The sequence below is a fragment of the Mus musculus genome, chromosome 13, assembly GCF_000001635.26.
Source record: "Mus musculus strain C57BL/6J chromosome 13, GRCm38.p6 C57BL/6J".
NCBI lineage: Eukaryota > Metazoa > Chordata > Mammalia > Rodentia > Muridae > Mus > Mus musculus.
The window spans coordinates 64,095,705-64,114,405 of NC_000079.6; the positions used below are offsets into that span (position 1 = coordinate 64,095,705).

The window sequence follows — 18,701 nt, forward strand, 5'->3', positions numbered from 1 at the left end:
AGCTCAAGCTCCTGCCATCATGACTGTCTCCTCAGAGTGGACTGTTCCCTAGACCTGTAAGCCAAAACAAAGTGCTTCTCCACTAAGTTGCTTTTATCAGGGTATTTCATCATACCAACAGAGCCAGACTACACAGTGAGGCTGTCATTGGTCTGACAAGAGGGCAGTGGGAAGAGGCACTTGACCCAAGTTCAATCCCTAGAACCTACAGAAAAGTGAAAGAACTTGAAAGCTAACTCCACAAAGTTTTCTTCTTACTGCCATAGTCATGGTGCATACTCTGTCTGTCTGTCTGTCTGTCTCTCTGTGTCTGTCTGTCTCTGTCTCTTTCTGTCACACACACACACACACACACACATGTATTAAGTAGTTGGAAACATTCTTTCAGTTGCTACCACCTCTGGCTCTACTTCTAGAAACCTAGATGTTGCTGGCAGGGCTGGGGAGTTAACTCTGTAAGTACTTATCACACACATCTAACTTTCAAAATCCCTTGAACAAACCTGGAGGGAGCTGGGCAGAACAAGACAGATGAGCCATTTGTACTAGTTACTTCTCTGTTGTGATAAACAAAAACAAAAAAAACCAAAAACCATAACCAAGTCAATGTATAGAAGAGTTTATTTGGGCTTACAGTTCCAGAGAGATCAGTGTGGCAGGAACAGCTGAGAGCTCGTCAAACCACAAACAAGAAACTGAGCAAGCAAACCTGAAATGGATGGAGACTTTGAAACCTCAGAGCCCACCCCAGGGACACATTTCCTCCAGCAATGCCACCCAACCAGGGACCACACATTCAAATGTCTAAGACTACGGAGATGAACTGATGGCTTTGGGTTTTTGCAAAGTTTTTCCAACACTTGTCCTTAAAAGGCTATCTTGTTGTTCCTTCAAGATGGAGTAATGTGGGCTGGTGAGATGGCTCAGCAGTTAAGAGCAATGACTGCTCTTCTGGAGGTCCTGAGTTCAAGTCCCAGCAACCACATGGTGGCTCACAACCACCCGTAATGAGATCTAAAGACAGCTACAGTGTACTTACATATAATAAATAAATAAAATCTTTTTAAAAAAAAAGATGGAGTAATGTGTGCACACATGTATGTATGTGTGTGCATGTGTATGTGGAGACCGGAGGCTAATGATGGGTGTCTTCCTCAGTCACTCTCCATCCTATTCTTTGAGACAGTGTCTCTCACTGAACCTGATGCTTGCCATTTAAGACTGGCTGGCAAGCCAGAGTCTCAGGACATGTCTGTCTCTGCTACCCAAAGCTGAGATAATTGATATGCTCCATGCCTGACTTTTTATATGAGTGCAGAGATCAAACTCATTTGTCTCCTGAGTACAGTGAGCACTCTATACACCTCAACCCCAGGAATATTCCTGGACACTGAATAACTAACTATTTTCTATCATACTGTAATATCACACTGTGCGGCATATATAGACAGGACTTTATTTCACTGTAATGACCTGGAAAAAAAATACCAACACATTCAAAACTGAATGACTCTTACAAAGACAAAGAGATGGTTCAACAACAAAAAGTTTTCCCTTTTTCCTTGGATGAGGCCTTTAAAATTAAGGCCACAGTGCTGATAAGCAAAGTCACCCTTGAAACATCTTCCCCAGCACATAGTGAGGGCCCTGTGGATGACTTTAGCAAATTCACTTAGTTGGAAGGTTTTGTACTGTGAGTCGTGGGTTCCTCGTGGCTCATTGTGCAGTGACGTGTGAGGTAGCTTTCTTTGTATTTCGAAGACATTCCTTTTTGTGCTCTGACCAAGCAGGTGACTGCCCCATGTGTGGGACCTCTGGTCTACCCACTCCTGCTGAGGCTGCTCTTTCCAGCCTAGGCCTGCAACTCTGTCTTCAGCCTAGCTCTTCAGATCCAGAGGGATGCTTTCTTCATCCACAGGTTGTTTAGGTTTCAACTGGCTGCTGAGTGTTAAAAAGGAATATCTTAAACCACCTGCCATGCTGAAGAGAGAAGAGAAAGGGGTTAAAAAAAATCCTATGGGCACTGTTAATGTAATACAATATAACTGCAGTCAGCTTGATTTCAACACAACTATTAAGATCTCTGGGGGTTTTTTCCCTCACAGGTTGGTAGGTAGATTGAGAAATTTCTTCTCTGCAAATGTTTGGAGACAGGAAAAGAAAGCGAGTGCTCGATTTTTACTGGATAAAGTAAAGTGTAATGATTGTACAACTAACACCCAGGCCTAGAACCCAAAAGTGTGTTTAAAAACATCAGGGTGCCAACAGCATCCTTGAGACGCAGCCCTTCAAAAGGCTACAGGTAATGAGATCCACACAGTGGGAGGAAGATGTTTGAACTGAATTTAGGCCTAAGCCCTGAGATTCTTTATGACACATGTCCCCAGAGACCACGTGAAAAAAATGAAGGTCACAAATACAACAGGCCTGGAGCAGGGGATGCAGCTCAGTGGCAGAACACTTACTCGCCTGGCATGCACATGGCCCTGGTTCCATCCTGAGCGTGGCAACTAGTAAAACCATTTCTCTTTGATTTTTTTGCTTATTATATACCAAGTGATCATGTTAAATCCCTTATTTACTGTGAGTTCATTTAAAAGTCTCACTTACCAAATATTTAACCCTATAAAGTTTAAGAGGGAGAAAATGTAGTCTCCACCAACCAACATCCCAATGTAGGCAACCGATACATTCTGCAAAGAGAGGGGGCTCATCATTGAAGAGTAAGGAACTTCAGGGCAAAGGCAGACACGTGACACCTGAGGCCTGATGCTGGGTTACTTTGCATAGAGGCTTGCATGGAATACCTAATGACATATGGCTTTATAAGCAAATACATTTTATAACTAAAATGTAGTTACTGAAAACTGTACTGTTCACCCTCCCCGAGTTCCAGGCAATAGGTGGGACAGTACAGCTGTAACTTGCTTGCTTGCTGCTTCCATCTTTATATCATCACTGGCACACCAAATTCTAACCCTATCACCCCTAACCTGAATAGGGCAGGCAGCTAAGTTCTAAGTAGAACTCTATGCAAGCCATTTGAGGAAGCCACCGGGTGGAGCAAGTAAGGTTTTCTCACTCACTTTAGGAGCTTACGTGAAGAGAAAAATAGTGTGGACTAGAATTCAGACCACCACCACTCTCTGTTCAATAGTTGTGTCCTCAAATGCACACAGGCAGACACAAACTCCTTTGCACCAACCTACCAATCCAATGTCACTGCTTTATCATAGAGTGGAAGTACTAAAAACATTCCTTCAGAAGGATTTGTCTTCTTAGTGGGCAGGTCCTCCCAGCAAAACTAATTCCAGATAACGAAGTGATCACAGATATTTGATTTTTCTTTCCAGTTGTTACTTGTTTTTCCCAAATTATGCCCTCACCTGCCTCCAATTTTAAAGTAATAAAACACTTTCTTTTGGGGGTTAGCAACTTCACTCAAGATCAGCAGCAGGGTTACACAGCGCCCCCTAGAGTCACAGCCTCAGCAAAAAGTAGCTTTCAGCACATGGTTTCCATCTGGTTCCCACCCTGGTGTTAAGCGCAAGGCTCCATCTCTTACCTTGATCGCTCCAACCACCGCTGTGGTCAGAGCTGAGTTGTAATAACTGCAAAGAGCTGTGGAGTACATCAGGAGAAACCTGAGGGTAGAAGACGGAGAGCGTGAGCGCCGGCCTGCTCTGGGTAACATGAAGGTTCTAGAACCCAGATCTAGACTTTCGTCATTGGGCGTTTTACACGGGGTGGGGGGAGGTTCAGCCTGCGCATAAGCGTTTCTCATGGTGTGTCCACAAAGTGAGGGAAAGAAAAGGATTTTATTTATTTGAGGGTGGATCTCTCTACCTAGCCTTGGCTGACCTGGAACTCATGTATATAGACAAAACCGGCCTTGAATTCAGAGAGAAACACTTGCCTGTGTTTTCCAAGTGCTGGGATTATAGGCATGCATGCACCACTATGCCTGCCAAGTGTCCTTGCTTTTATAGAAATGTTACTAGTTTTGTAAATGAGGTACTAATATTTAAATGCTGAACTTGGACACTTCAGAAAAATCTGTTTCTAGGACCCCACATGGTACTGTTTGCCCTTCATCATCTCAGCACTGGACTTACAGTACTAGAAGCAGGAGGCTCGAGAGTTAAAGAGTAGCCTTGGCTGCATCAAGGCCAGCCTAGGTCACGTGAGACCACCCATGTCCCAAATACATAATGTGTGCCTTCAATTGTTATAATTTTAATGAACTCAATGAATAATGTTACTTACTTCCCTGCGTCAGTTTCTAACACTCAGCCCTATGTTCCTGTCACCAAGTGCAGCTCTGCCTGACTCTGGTGATCTGACCCACACCACCTAAGCAGGAGCTCAGAGTACACAGCGTACGCCAAGCTGCATCCTGTGGCTTCCAAACTTAAGGTCAGCCTTCCACAAGGACAAGCATGGATATTCTTTTTTATTTCTGCTGAAAAATCCCAAACCCAGGTTCCATCAGGCCACGTTGAAAAACACTTTGGCCTGCTTGCAGATTCCGTAACTGGGACCCCAAGATCTCAGTACCATCTGCCAGAAGTATGGGCAGCCAGGACAGTTACTCATCACCTGTGCTTAGCTAGAGAAGGGGATCCTGGCTAACAAACTGGAGCTGCTGGGAATGAACCCCAGTCCTGACTAACACAGGGTTTGGAGATAGAGAGGCTGCATTTCTCAATGTGCCCACTAGATGTCCTCAGAGAGGGAGAAAATAAAAATTATTTTTAAATGGGGTTAAACTTGTAAAGTGTTTGCTAGGCAAGGATGAGAACTAGTGTTTAACTTTCGAGCACATGTTTTTTGGTTTTTTGGTTTTTTTAAAAGCCAGATTGGATGGTGCATACATGTAATCCCAGGACTAGGAGATAGATGACTGAGGGTCTTTGGGATTGCTAGTTGCCCAGTCTAGCCAAATCAGAGAGCTCTTGGTTCAGTGGGAGATCGCATGTCAAAAAGCAAGGCAGAGATTGATAGGTGAGATACCTGATATTGACTTATGGCTGCAACACACATGTACACACATGGACACATACACACTAAGTTATTTTGAAAGAAGCATTTCTACATACAGATAATTACTTATTAAGGGCATTGAATAAGACCAAGATATTGATCTAAAAGAGCCCTCATGAATTCCATACGTGGTATCTTAGGGTTACTATTTCTGTGATGAAACAGCACAACCAAAGAAACTTAGGGAGGGAAGGACGACTCAGCTTAGGCCTCCACGGCACTCACCTGTTCATCATGGAGGAAGTCAGGACAGGGCAAGAACCTAGAGACAGAAGCCATGGAGGCATACTGCTTACTGGCTTGCTCCCCATGGCTTGCTCAGCCTGCTTTCTTATAGAACAACAGGCCAGGGATGGCCCCACCTGCAATAGGCTTGGCCTTCCCACATCAACCACTAATTAAGAAGATGTCCCATAGCCAGATCTTATGGAAGCATTTTCTCAGTTGAGGTTCCCTCCATTCAGATAACTTTAGCTTGTATCGAGTTGACATAAAACTATCCCCCACACATGGGAAATCTCATCACTTGGTTTCTGTTTGTATTTATTTATTTATATATTTTTGAGTTCCATGCAACACATGCCAGCACATAGTTGAGTGCAGTACCCACCTTTAGACAATAAAAACCAATTTACACATCTGCTACTGAATGTAATGGTACTGTGGCAGTCAGTCTTGTCCACATGACTAAACTTAGGATCACCATGGAAAAATTCTACTGGGCATAGCTGGGAGGGAGTTTCCAGAAAAGTTTAACTGAAGAGGGAAGACCCACCCAAACAGAAGCAGCACAATCCCACCGCCTTCCATCCCAGACGGAATGAAAAAGCAACAGTAAGCTGGGTATCAGCATTCACCTCTCTCTGCTTCACTGCGGATACAAAGTGTCAGCTGCCTCTCTCCTGCCACCTTCCCTGCCAAACGGACTGCACTCTCAGTGAGCCAAAGTGAATCCTGAAGTTGCTTTGTCACAGTGAGGGAAAAAAGCAACTAACATAAGGTTACCACGCATGTTTCATCTTGGATTCCAGGCTCATGCCCACAGTCACAGGTAGGTCACTGAAACCAGAACCTCCTCCTCGGAGGTATAGCCTTTCATGTTTCTCCCACTTCTGACCTGGAGCTGGCCATAAACTCTCTGACTGATCTCGTCTTGTAAATGACCATAAGAGCCCTGTTTCTGAAAGGCAGGATCCAACGACTTGAGGAAAGTACGCTACAGAGAGAGAGACCAGGAAGCGTCTGAACAGAAAGGCTTTCCAGACTTCCCCATCCTGTCCATCAGCATGAGAACACACTCTGTCTGCTCAATTGCATCTTCACACCGCAGTCCATGTCTACGCCATGACAACTGTGCGCTTGGATTACAAGAAGGGAATCAAGAATGAACTTTCCGATCCCTGGGCGAGCAGCACCCCACCTCCACTGTCCACCCTCCTGAGACTCTGACTGCTCATCTGCATCCTTAGAACTATCCTTTATAACAAGCCTCAGGGTATCTAGTGTTTGTCTGCACATTTAACAAGATGCTCTAGCAAATGGCTTGGCCCTGAGGAAGGGGGTCTCAAGAACCCAATTTTAGGCAGTGCTCTGGAAACACTGGAATGCAATTGGTACAGTGCTCGAGGACCTGAGTTCAATCTCCAAAACCCATGTAGAGGGGGAAAAAGAGCTGAGCATGGTGGTGTACTTATAATCCCAGCACTGGGAGACAGGTGCATCCCTAGGGCTGGATGGCCAGCCAACCTAGCTGAGTCAGCAACTTCCAGGCCACATCTACCCTGTCTGTAAAAACAAGGTTGTTTTGTGGACCTTTGGACATTTAATACACACACACACACACACACACACACACACACACACACACACACAGCCCACATACATACACATACATACATACATACATACATACATACATACACACACACACAGGGGAGAGAGAGATGCAAAACAACTCTGGATACCCTGAGTTGGGAAGTCTGATACCTTTGTGTTTCTATTAAGGAGAATATTGCTTCCTTGGGGAGATCAAAGGTCCTGGGACAGGTTAGGAACAGATTAGGGTTTCAGCTGTAAAAGGAGTGAACTAGAACCTGTGATCTCTTAGCATGGTGGCCAGCATGGTGGCCTTTTTCAAGCCAGCCTGCAGCTCCGTCTGCGTTTTACCTTGCATACAGGCATTGATTATTTGAGCTCCGTTGTTTATCCCATCTTCCTGAAGCACTGAGCCCCCACAACCTGTTTGCAAACCTTTAGTCACACATTTAGGATTCCAGAAGATTAGTCTAACCTCACCATAACCCAAAGGGAAATTAAACACCTGCCCTTTCAACACTCTACTGGCTTTGTAATAAGCTTATTTAAAAATGTAGTAAATTCCAGTAAGACAGCTCAGCAGATAAAGGTCCTTGCCTCCAAGCCTGAAACTCTATGCTCAACCCCTGGGATCAATATGATAGAAGAGAACAAACACCACATGCACACTAAGGCAGCATGCATGTGTGTGTGTGTGCACCCATATGCGCACACACACACGGATGAATAAACATTAAGAAAAATTGTAAAGAAAAAAATTTAAATATATTGTATTTTAAGGTTATAATTTCAGTAAATCCAATAGAGGTCTGGAGGTTGAGAAAAAGAAGTTTGGGATACAAACTTGAAAGTGGTGACATCAACTAAGAGGCTTCAGTTGGCTCTCTGGCTCCTGCCTTGGGAAGCACCTGACACTACCCCTGAGCTGCCTGCTGAGTGAACAGCAGGAGCTGGTGGCCAGCCATCCTGAAGAGTGACTTCTGAGGCTGTGGAGAAGTGGTTGGGGCATTGTTACAAGGGCGTAGATCTTAGAGAGGGTCCACCATGCCAAAGCTGGGACTTTCTTCTAACAGGGCTTTGGAATTAAAACTTAATAATAGAAGGTTAGTACATGGAAGAGAAGAAAAACTATTGACGAAGTCCGTGAAAAGAAAGCAGACAGCAGAGCTCAACGGAGTTCAAGAGGAGAGAGAGCATTACTAGTTTAGTGTGGCATTGTGACCCTGTGATCCCAGCACTTGGGAGGTGGGAGTCAGGACAACTGCAACTCAGGCTGTTTCTGTTTGTTTGTTTGTTTCTTCTTCCTCTCCTTCTAACTCAGTCAGGCTGTGAACTTTAAGAATCTCCATCCTCAACCTCTCGGGTGACGGAACTACAGGCGTACTCCACAGTGCACAGCTTAGCATTTCTTACTGACCCCCTTCTATATGTTTAGTATGTCCCAAGTCCACTTTACAATTAAATCCTCCAGCTTGCATATCCCAGCCCCATGAATGTGATTCTTGAGCTCAACATTCCCATTTCAAAGATAAAGCAGCATGAGGCTCGGAGAGGCTAAGCAGCTTGTCCACAGACCCAGAGCTAGTTAAGTGTCAAATCCAAGATTGAACCTCCACACGTGTGCTGTGGCACATGGGTAGACAGACAGATACATACACACACACACACACACACACACACACAGAGAGGGAGAGAGAGAGAGAGAGTAATAATAAATTAAATTAAGAACTCCATCACCAGAATAACTATTAAATCCAATAAAGCTAAAGGGAGGGGTAACAGAGACCAGAGACACAGCTCAGTGTGTTAAGAGCGCCTGCTGCTCTTGCAGAGGACCTGGATTGGGTTCTTACTGCCCTCATGATGACTGTACCACCTTGTAACTCCAGTTCCAGGGGACCCAGCACTCTCTCTGACCTCTGTAAATAGCTGTGATACTGAAGTGTTTGGACCCACCAGGATATAAAGTCGGTACTTCCAGCACCAACAGAGCCTGCAAATGCAGGGCTTGTGTGTGTGTTGGGAGTACAGGGGAGGGGTGCCCTGCCCAGATAAAGTCAAGAGAAACACAAGAAAGAGGATTCTGGCAGAAGAGACAGGCAGACAAATTAGATCTGACTTGTCAAGAAATACCATCAACCGACTTCTCCACTTACATACAGTTTCTTACCCCAAAAGACAGGAAAGGAGAAACTGTATGATAAATAAGACATTCTTCCAGTGTCTGAATTCAGTGGCCTGTGATGACAAAGAAAAGATCCATCGTGCGGTTAGTGACAGTTCAGCTTAAATCCAGTTAGCACAACCTTACCACCTTTTGTGCCATTGATGCATTGACAATAATTACACAGTTCTATCAAAGAGACAATGCATTAAATATCAATAACTAGTTAAACAGGGGCTTATTGTACTACTTTCCAAACCTTTACGTTTGAAAGTTTCCATCATAAAAAGGTTTTGCTGTTACTTATTGAGTAGCCTTCTGATTCCCTATGTGCAGCGTGTCATGAGTACATCTGTGATGGCTTGTACATGCTTGGCCTAGGAAGTGGCACTATTTGGAGGTGTGGCCTTGTTGGAGTAGGTGTGTCACCATAAGTGTATAAGAACCTTATCCTAGCTGCCTGGAAGCCAGTCTTCTGCTGGCAGCCTTCTGATGAAGATGTAGAACTTTCAGCTCCTCCTGCACCATTTCTGCCTGGATGCTGCCATGTTCCTGCCTGGATGATAATGGACCGAACCTCTGAACCTGTAAGCCAGCCCCAATTAAATGTTGTCCTTATAAGAGTTGCCTTGGTCACTAACTAAGGCAACATCCTTATACACACACACACACACACACACACACACACACACACACACACACACACACACACACACATAATTAAATAACCAAATTGTAATAAGTTAAAAACCAAGAGCTAGAAGTATTTATATAAACAATCAATAAAAATTATTTACTCTGGACAACATAAACCCAGAGAGGGTTATTTAGTAATATTTCTTAAAATACATATGTTCTTCACCAGTGCACACTTTAATAAACACTAGTTTTCTATCTTTAAGAATGAATCTATACTGGTAACATTTGAAGAAACAGAATATACAAAGCATGCTAGATTATGAATCTTTTGCACTTTGGGGGGGTCAATCAGAAAAAAAATCAATATTTTAAAATCCCTCTCCCTCAGTTGCAACACACTACATGTATTTTGGCCTCCTAGAGGGAAGGTCAAATGAGCATCTCCCAAGGACCTGGGGTTTGTTAACAGAAGGGCTGCTATCTCTGACTTCATTTCCCACAGTTAATAATCCACCGACTGTAAGTCCAAAGTCCAGGACTCACTTCCCAGAGTAGTGAGTCACCAAAAACTTTGGCCTTTCCATCTCTCCCTGTTGACTCATTCATTCTTCCTCCAATGACAGAGAGAGAATATTTCACTCCGTGTTATCCGTCAGCTTCCAGTGTATTTAGTTCAGTGTACATGAACTCCCCTCTTTATCATATTTAGTTCATAATCTAAAATGGACTCAGTCATGCAACCAGCTAAAAGATCTTGGAGTAATTCAGTGAACATTTCAGATAGTTGCCGAGTGAAAACAGATCACATTTACCTGCTAGGGACTCTCCCTCATTTTCATTACTAATTACAGTGTATATCTACATCTCTGGTCATCTCTTGCCATCTAATACTTTAGTAAAGGTATACTCATATTTTATCTTTAGGTTTTCTATTACATTTGTGCGTGCGTGTGGTGTAGGTATGTGGTTTAGACACAGCACACACACGGTACTCACAGACAGTCTGCCAGAATCAGCTCTCTCGATATGTAATATGGCTCCTGGCGATGGAACTCAGGTTATCAGGCTTGGCAGCAAGTGCCATCTCTCCAGCCCAAATGAATTGTATTCTAAACATTATAGCTTTTGTATTTTATCATTTTAGAGGAATAAAAAAAGTCCTTTGATCCCCCCACTCCCCTTTGTGGCACTGAGGATCAAACCCACAGTCCTGTGCATGCCAGCCAGTGTTCTACCACTGAGCTACATCCCCAGCCCTGGATATTGCTCTTAGATCTTTCAGTGTATTATTCTAGTTATATATATATATTTCTAAATAATAATTCTACAAAGCTCTCCAGTCCATCTGCAATTTCAGTGCCTGGTAATCGCTCAATTCAGAGAGCTTCTGCCTAAATCTCTAGAGTCTAAACTGAAGAGGCCAGAGAGGGCAAGCAGTGGGTGAACTAGCACCACATCAGGAGGCAAAGTTCTCCTAGAATATGAGAATTTAATAAATTACTTCTCCACTAACAAAGAGTCTAACTCTCAATTTACCCACAAAGTAAAAAAATACAACAAAGTCAATGACACACTGAACACACTCACCCTAGCACACCTAGCTCGGCCTCACCTACCTTAACCATGTTTATAACACGGGCCATATTTACCTGCTGAAAGTCTCCAGTAGAGACGCTAATAATGACAGTTGGGATGAGCATGAAGCAGGCATTATAGAAAAGCACTCCATATTTCCCCAGCTCCTGTGAAAATAAGAAGATTGCATTCAACTCTAGAGCTCTAAGGTATCGTGTCTTCTGGGCTGATTTGTCTATTTATGCACAATTAGAATGTTTAAAAGGCTGGCAATGTACTGTAAGACTTTTGGCCCATGTCTGTTGTAAAATGGACCATTGCACTGTGTTGTAACTTTGGAATAAATATTTGTTCAACACCAACAAGCACATGTACAATGGATGAAAACAGAAGGCTTGAGGCCCTACCCATCTCTAACACTCCACTATTAAGCACGTTATTCAAAGTAGCAAATCTGAAATGAGATAATGGAAATTTAAAATGTTAACTAATTCTTTTAAAACATCTGCTCCATCCGTTAAAGAATAGGAACCTATCATGTTTGCTTTTACTAAAGTGACCACCCACTTCTCCTTTAAAAAAGGGGGGGGTGACATATTGTATTTTCAGGAAGGCAATGGACCTGTTTTTGTAAAACTGTCACCATTCAAAGAAACAAATGGGCATACAGATTTTAAAAATAGCTCACAGAAAAGCACCCATCAGTCAATGAGAGCTCCCTCACAAAGCACAAAGAGCCCAGAACAAAAACCCATATGCTGGCTCACCCCAGACAGCTTCCGGTCACAGCTGGGGCTGGGTGAGGTCTGGGGCAGCACGACAGGCAGCCCCGACAGCTTGCGATCTGAAGAGGTGGTTCGTACTGGAGGACATGACAAATGACCGCCAGACACCTCACTTCATGAGGAAACACATTTGGAGAAATGAAAGTCTAAAGGCGTAATGGCCTGTGAGTTTCCGAAGCTCACAGCTGGAAATCTACAGGCACTGTCCCACCTCCTTCTGAATCTGTCACGGTCATTAATGATGCTGCTTTAAAACAATGGATTTGCTTTTCAAAATGTATATAAATATACATATGTACATACACATATATTCACAAATACATATGCACATATATATTCATGTACATTTTGAAAAGCAAACACACACACACATATATATACATACTGATTGAACATCTAAAATAGTGACATTTTTTCTTGCAATAGCAAGAATAACAAGGTCTCATGCAAATAAGATAATTAAGAAGAAATCAGTAGTTTCTAGATCACAGGACGTGCATCGAGTTACACGCCAACTGAACACGCTCACTGTCCTTTTTCATGTCATTCCAGGAGCCAGATGGCACGGGGGTAAAGCTGCAGGAGGGAAGGTCCGGTACCTTCGGGTCCATTTTCTGTTTGGTATAAACTCCATTTGCCGCGGTGAAGATATCATTCAAGAATACAAAAATGTAGCCTTCCAAGTTGAATGTGAGGTCAGAGCTGGCAGGGAGAACAGGAAGAGGAGAGTTATAAAGACATTCTCAAGCTGACCTCGGAACTTGCTTGTGGTCTGGTCAGATCTGTGTGCAGTGCTAGTATCATCTTTTCTTAGGCAAATTATTCTCCCACTAGCAGTAACTCCTCCAGTTCCTCCCAGATAAGAACAAGACAGCTGATCAGGCGATCTCCGTTTAATTACACTTAGCTTAAGACCTGGGGACCTGAACTGCCTAGCTTTAACTGCAAACCCTTTGTTTGCTAACTGATAGGTTGGCACTATCATTAGTGAGCCCTGGCTGTCCTGAGGGCACCGTTTGACCACCCACCAGGCGCCCTGTTTATTATAAGCAGGGCCACCCCCAGGGGACAGCCTGGGAGTGACACCTCCATCTGGTGCCCAGACAGTTCCCTGTCTGTCAAAGGGTGAAGCATGCCCTATGTGCCTATACAAGCCTTCCAAGCTTCCTTCCTTCCAGGACTCTGAGCACCTCAGCAATTTCCCTCCTAAATTAGTAGCACTAACATAAAAATGTCGAAGGGACATGACATTTGGATGAGGCAGACAACTATGTCCCGAGATGTGATTCGCCCACCCACACTTCCTGCTTACCCCATAATCTAAGTTGTCAGAAGACAAACCTTTCATACACCCTCTTGGGATGAATACCTGGAGCTTGTGAATTTAGTTAGCTAGCTAACTAGTTGGTTACTTGGTTGTTACTGAGACAGGATTTTACTACACTTGCCCAGGAGGGTCTGCAGCTCACACAATACCCCTTTGTAGTACATAATAACATAGTAACATTGCATCTCGCTGGTTGGGGACTGCTAACTTCACAGACAAATAAAAAGGAATACAAATTGTGTTAGTATTTTTCATGCACAGTAATCCACAGAAAAAATGAGCCTCTAAACAGTTGGATACAGAGGTTTATGTAATATTTTAAGCAAAAGTTTCAGTGCCAAAGACAAACTGGGACCTAGCGGGAAACACACAAGGAAGCAGTGGCAGGGAAAGGTTATGTTAGAGTTTAATTGTGCAGACTCCTCTGAGTGCCAAATGTCTTTGTTCAGCAGTAGATGCGGCTGCTCTGGTTAGTCCAGGAGAAGGCCACTTCCACAAAGGGAGGCTAAACCCAACTGTTAGGCACCAAGGGTAGAGCAAAGCCTCCTTGTATCTCTTGGTTCTCAATTACCTGATGCCCAAGTGGCATGTTTTGGTTAATCTATCTACCTAGTTGTACTTCTTGTTCATAAACACTGCCTGGAGGAATCGCTGGAGGGAGCTAAGTCTAGATTTGCAAATGATTCCTTTGAGAAACAAAGTGTTAAACTCAACTTGTCTATAGTTTTTTTTCTTGGGGGCTGAACAGGTAGTTAGTTCTGTTGGTAAAGTTATTGTCACAAAAACACAAGGATCTGAATTCAGTCCTCAAAATCCACATTAGAAACCCAGACATGGCGACATTCGATTGAAATCCTAAAGCTAAGAAAGGGAGCCAGGTGGATCCCTGGGCCTTGGTGGCCAGGCAGCCTAGCTGAATCAGCAAACTCTAAAAAAAAAAAAAAAAAAAAAACCCTGACTCAAAAAACAAAGTGGGGGAAAGGGGGTTGGAGAGATGGCTCAGTGGTTAAGAGCACTGACTGCTCTTCTAGAGGTCCTGAGTTCAATTTCCAGCAACCACATGGTGGCTCACAACCATCTGTAATGGGATGTGATGTCATCTTCTGGTGTGTATGAAATCAGCTACAGTGTACTCATACATAAATAAAATAAATAATTATTTAAAACAAAACAAAACAAGATGGGCAAACTGTTTAGACAAAAGGTATATACTGTGTGACATAATGTGCCACACCGCAGCTTCCATGACAAGATGTTGGGGGAGGTTCCAAGGATGGAGGCCAGAGATGGAAGCACTAGGAAATTGGTGAGATTGGGGTGCATGATATGTAATTCACACACACACACACACACACACACACACAATCAACTTTTAAAAATTAAAGGAAATAAAATGAACAGTTCCTAAGGAGTGATGTTGACCTCTGGCCTCTGCAAACACAAGTGCATTTCCCCTTCCCTGCTTCCACATATTCATCATGAAAGGAAGAAGTTGGAACTAGCAGTTAGCCTTGGCCTGTCTGGAACATACCAACCAGCATAGGTAATGACCACACTCTACCAGTTATCACAAAACAATAAGGCAACAACAACTGGCCCCCGGTGTTGGTGCATGCCTTTAATCCCAGCACTTGGGAGGCAGAAGTCTTAGTTCAAGGCCAGCCTGGGTCTGTATGAACTTGATGGACTTGAATGGTCTTGAAGGAACAGAATGAGTTCCTGGATAGCCAGGGTTACCCAGAAAAAAAGAAAACCAAAAACCAAAACCAAACCAAACCAAACCAACAAACCAACAAACAAACAAACAAACAAACAAACAAACAAAAAACAACAAGTGGGGTTATAAACCTGTTTGCTTGTTTTGGGGTGTGTGTGTGTGTGTGTGTGTGTGTGTGTGTGTGTGTGTGTGTGTGCGCGCGCGTGCGCGCACATGCGATGGGTGCTGTGGAATGAACATGGACCCTAGTGGCTGCTAAGTACACATTCTACCACTAAGCTACACCCCAAGCCCTAATCTGTTATCTTAAACCAAATGCCTAAGAACACCTCAGATAGAATTTTTAAACGAAGGTCACTCAATGACAAAAGTAGACTAGCCACTGCCTTTTGTCGAGGGTAATTATGTTAACACCCTGAGATGCTTACAACAGAACACTGTCATCTGCAGAATTTACACTCAAGACCCACACAACTGAATTATTAAAAAAAAATCACCAAAAATGTCTTGTAATATTTTAAGCTGTGTTGGGCAACTTTTGACAACTACCCTTACTGCCCATGGCATTTTTTTTTTTTTTTAATGCTCACAGGAACACACGGGAATATCACCAACTCAACAGATTTGTCTCCTAGCTGCCCAATCCAGCTGCAGAAAGATTGAGGAGAAAAGTCCCATAGGACAGGGTTGCCTACTGTCAAAGACACAAAGAAACCACTGAATAGCAGGGCAGGGCCAAGTCTCACCCAGCTGCTATGAACGCCCCAAGAACGATGGCCAAGACGCTGAGGATGATGTTCAATGAATATTGTGTCCTGTAGTCAAGAAAAAAAGAAAGGAAATATGTAGAGAGAGAAAAATATTATTATATTTAAAAAAACAAAACAAAACCCTGAAAACAGATTATCAGTGGTTCCGTAGCTAAAATCTTACATCTAACATGTTCATGTAGAGAAGGCTCTGGAAATGTAAATCAGGCCAAACTTACTATATATATATATATATATATATATATATATATATATATATAATTTATTTATTTATTATATGTAAATACACTGTAGCTGTCTTCAGACACACCAGAAGAGGGAGTTAGATCTCCTTAAGGGATGGTTGTGAGCCACCATGTGGTTGCTGGGACTTGAACTCAGGACCTTCAGAAGAGCAGTCGGGTGCTCTTACCCGCTGAGCCATCTCACCAGCCCCAAACTTACTTCTTAAGCTGTTCCTCCTCCCCCGGGAAAGACGCTAAGAAAAAATACAGAAGAGGATCTGATGCACAGTTTAAGGCTTAAAACACTGTAAATTAACTAAAAATCTTTACAGCAAAATCAAAATTTGCATTTTCAGAGGTCAGCCTGAGTATCCTCATAAGACAAATGTAGATCAACATTTATGAGATTTAATTTATTCTGACATCATGCCATGGCACATTAGAACCGTGTCCCCTGGTCTTCTGCCTGCCCCCCCCCCAACCTGCTCTCCCCCCCCCCCCCAATCTGTGGGCAGCTCTTTGTCACTATTCATTCTGTTCGGCTCAGCACACAGATTCGTATCTGTTTTAGGATGGTCGTTGTTTCTTTTATAATTTCCTACCACAATGACATTTGTCTGCTGTAAAACAGACACTTAAATAACTCAGTAAGACACTAGGGGATCATGGAAACAGTTGACTTTTTTTTTAAAAATGAACAAACAATGTTTTCGTCAGTTGCTGCAAGGAGCAACTCAAATCAATTATTCAGAAAGAGGACCCCATGGTGAGAATCTGTGGGGAGGTGGCTCAATAGTTAAAGTCTTGTTCAGCATGAGGATCTGAGGTCAGATTCCCAAAACTCAAGTGAAAACCTGTGCCTCAGCACAAGCCTTGCAGGCAGAGACAGGCAGACCCAGGGCTTTGCGGGTCAGCCAGTCCTGCCAGTCAGTGGGCTCCAGGTTCAGTAGGAGATCCTATCTCAAACAACAGCAGAGAGCAATAGAGAAAAACATACTCTATCAACCCATGTCTTCTACATGCACATACATAGTCTCACACACCCACATGTAACATATATGAATACACTCCCCACCCATACAAACACAGTACTTGGGAAACATGGAAGAAATGAAAAAAAGCAAAAAAACAATCAACCAACCAAACAAACAAACAAAAAAACTTACCCAAGTATGATAGCCTCCAGGAGTAAAGTGAATGGAATCGTAAACTTCCTGAGCACGGTGAACATCGGCAAGCTGTTGGAAGGAAAGATTCAACCCTAGCATCAGACACACAGTTGTTATTTTTGTTCTTAAACATGGTAAACATTTTTTAAAAGATGTATTTATTATTATAAATAAGTACACTGTAGCTGTCTTCAGATGCACCAGAAGAGGGCGTTAGATCTCATTATGGGTGGTTGTGAGCCACCATGTGGTTGCCGGGACTTGAACTCAGGACCTTTGGAAGAGCAGTCAGTGTTCTTACCTATTGAGCCATCTCACCAGTCCCATCATAAATGTTTTTAATTAAGGTCATGAGTTAACATTCATTGTGATATTTCCTACTAACAAATCATATCAAGTCATAAAATAGGGATTGAATAATTTTTTCACAAACTGATTGTGGTGGCTTGCACAGGTATGGCCCTCCCATAGATTCATTCATATGTTTGAATTCCTGGCACTATTAAGAGATGGAGCCTTGCTGGAGTCGGTGTGGCCTTGCTAGAGGAAGTATGTCACTGTGGGGACCGGCTTTGAGGTCTCATGTGCTCAAGCTATGCCCAGTGCAGCTCAGTCACTTCTGTTGCCTGTGGATAAAAATGTAGTGCTCTCAGCTCCTTATATCTTCCTGCACACTGCCATGTTTCCTGCCATGATGATAATGGACGAAACCTCTAAACTGTAAAACAGCCCCAATTAAATGCTTTCCTTTATAAGAGTTGCCATGATAGCATTTGAAATGTAAATGAAGTAAATACCTAATAAAAAAAAAGTGGGGGGAAAAAAAAAGAGTTGCCATGGTCTTGGTGTCTCTTCACAGCAACAGAAACCCTAACTAAGCCACTGATTCAACACAAAATCTATCAGATCTCTACTGGCTTTCTCTTTGCAGAAACTGGCAAATTGATTCCAAAAGTTAATAGAGAAATTCCAGGGACCAAGAAAACCAAACCCATGTTGAAGAGTAACAAAGTCAAGGGCCTGGAGAAACAGTTCAGTAGTTAGGAGAACTGCTGCTCTTCCAGATGACCCAGTTTCAGCTCCCAGCATACACATGGAAGCTCACAACCACCTGTAACTCCAGCTCCAGGGAGCTGACATCCTTTGCTGGCCTTCTTGGGTACTTGCACTCACATGCACATACCCATGCACATACGCACACATATACACACAATTGAAAATAAAATAAATCATTTTAAAATATATTTTTAAAAATAACAAAGTTACAGCTTGGCTGGCAAAGCAGCTAAAGTTGCTAACCAAGCCCAGAGACTGAGTGTAGTCCCATGACACAAATGGTGGAATGACAGAACTGATTCTGGGTGTATGTGAGTGCTCTAGCTGCATGTATGCCTGCATGCCAAAGAGTGCATCAGATCCTAGTATAGATGGTTGTGAGCCACCAAGTGGTTGTTGGGAATTGTACTCAGGACC

General features: G+C 43.1%; 1 protein-coding gene across 4 annotated transcripts in view; it reads right to left on the minus strand.

The window, feature by feature from the left end:
- Positions 1-603: 603 nt before the first annotated feature.
- Slc35d2 (solute carrier family 35, member D2) overlaps positions 604-18,701 on the minus strand; it is a 33,074-nt gene continuing 14,976 nt past the window's right edge. For 2 of the 4 annotated variants that reach the window (XM_006517373.4, XM_006517374.4), the window contains 8 exons: positions 17,226-17,297; positions 15,812-15,880; positions 12,621-12,723; positions 11,311-11,403; positions 9,029-9,096; positions 3,566-3,644; positions 2,611-2,693; positions 604-1,980 (listed from right to left, as the gene is read on the minus strand). In XM_006517373.4, the coding sequence (XP_006517436.1) occupies positions 1,878-1,980; positions 2,611-2,693; positions 3,566-3,644; positions 9,029-9,096; positions 11,311-11,403; positions 12,621-12,723; positions 15,812-15,880; positions 17,226-17,297 (670 nt within the window). In that variant the 3' untranslated portion in view covers positions 604-1,877. The remainder of the gene's footprint in view (positions 1,981-2,610; positions 2,694-3,565; positions 3,645-9,028; positions 9,097-11,310; positions 11,404-12,620; positions 12,724-15,811; positions 15,881-17,225; positions 17,298-18,701) is intronic. The other 2 variants (NM_001001321.3, XM_006517372.4) reach the window with 2 other exon arrangements.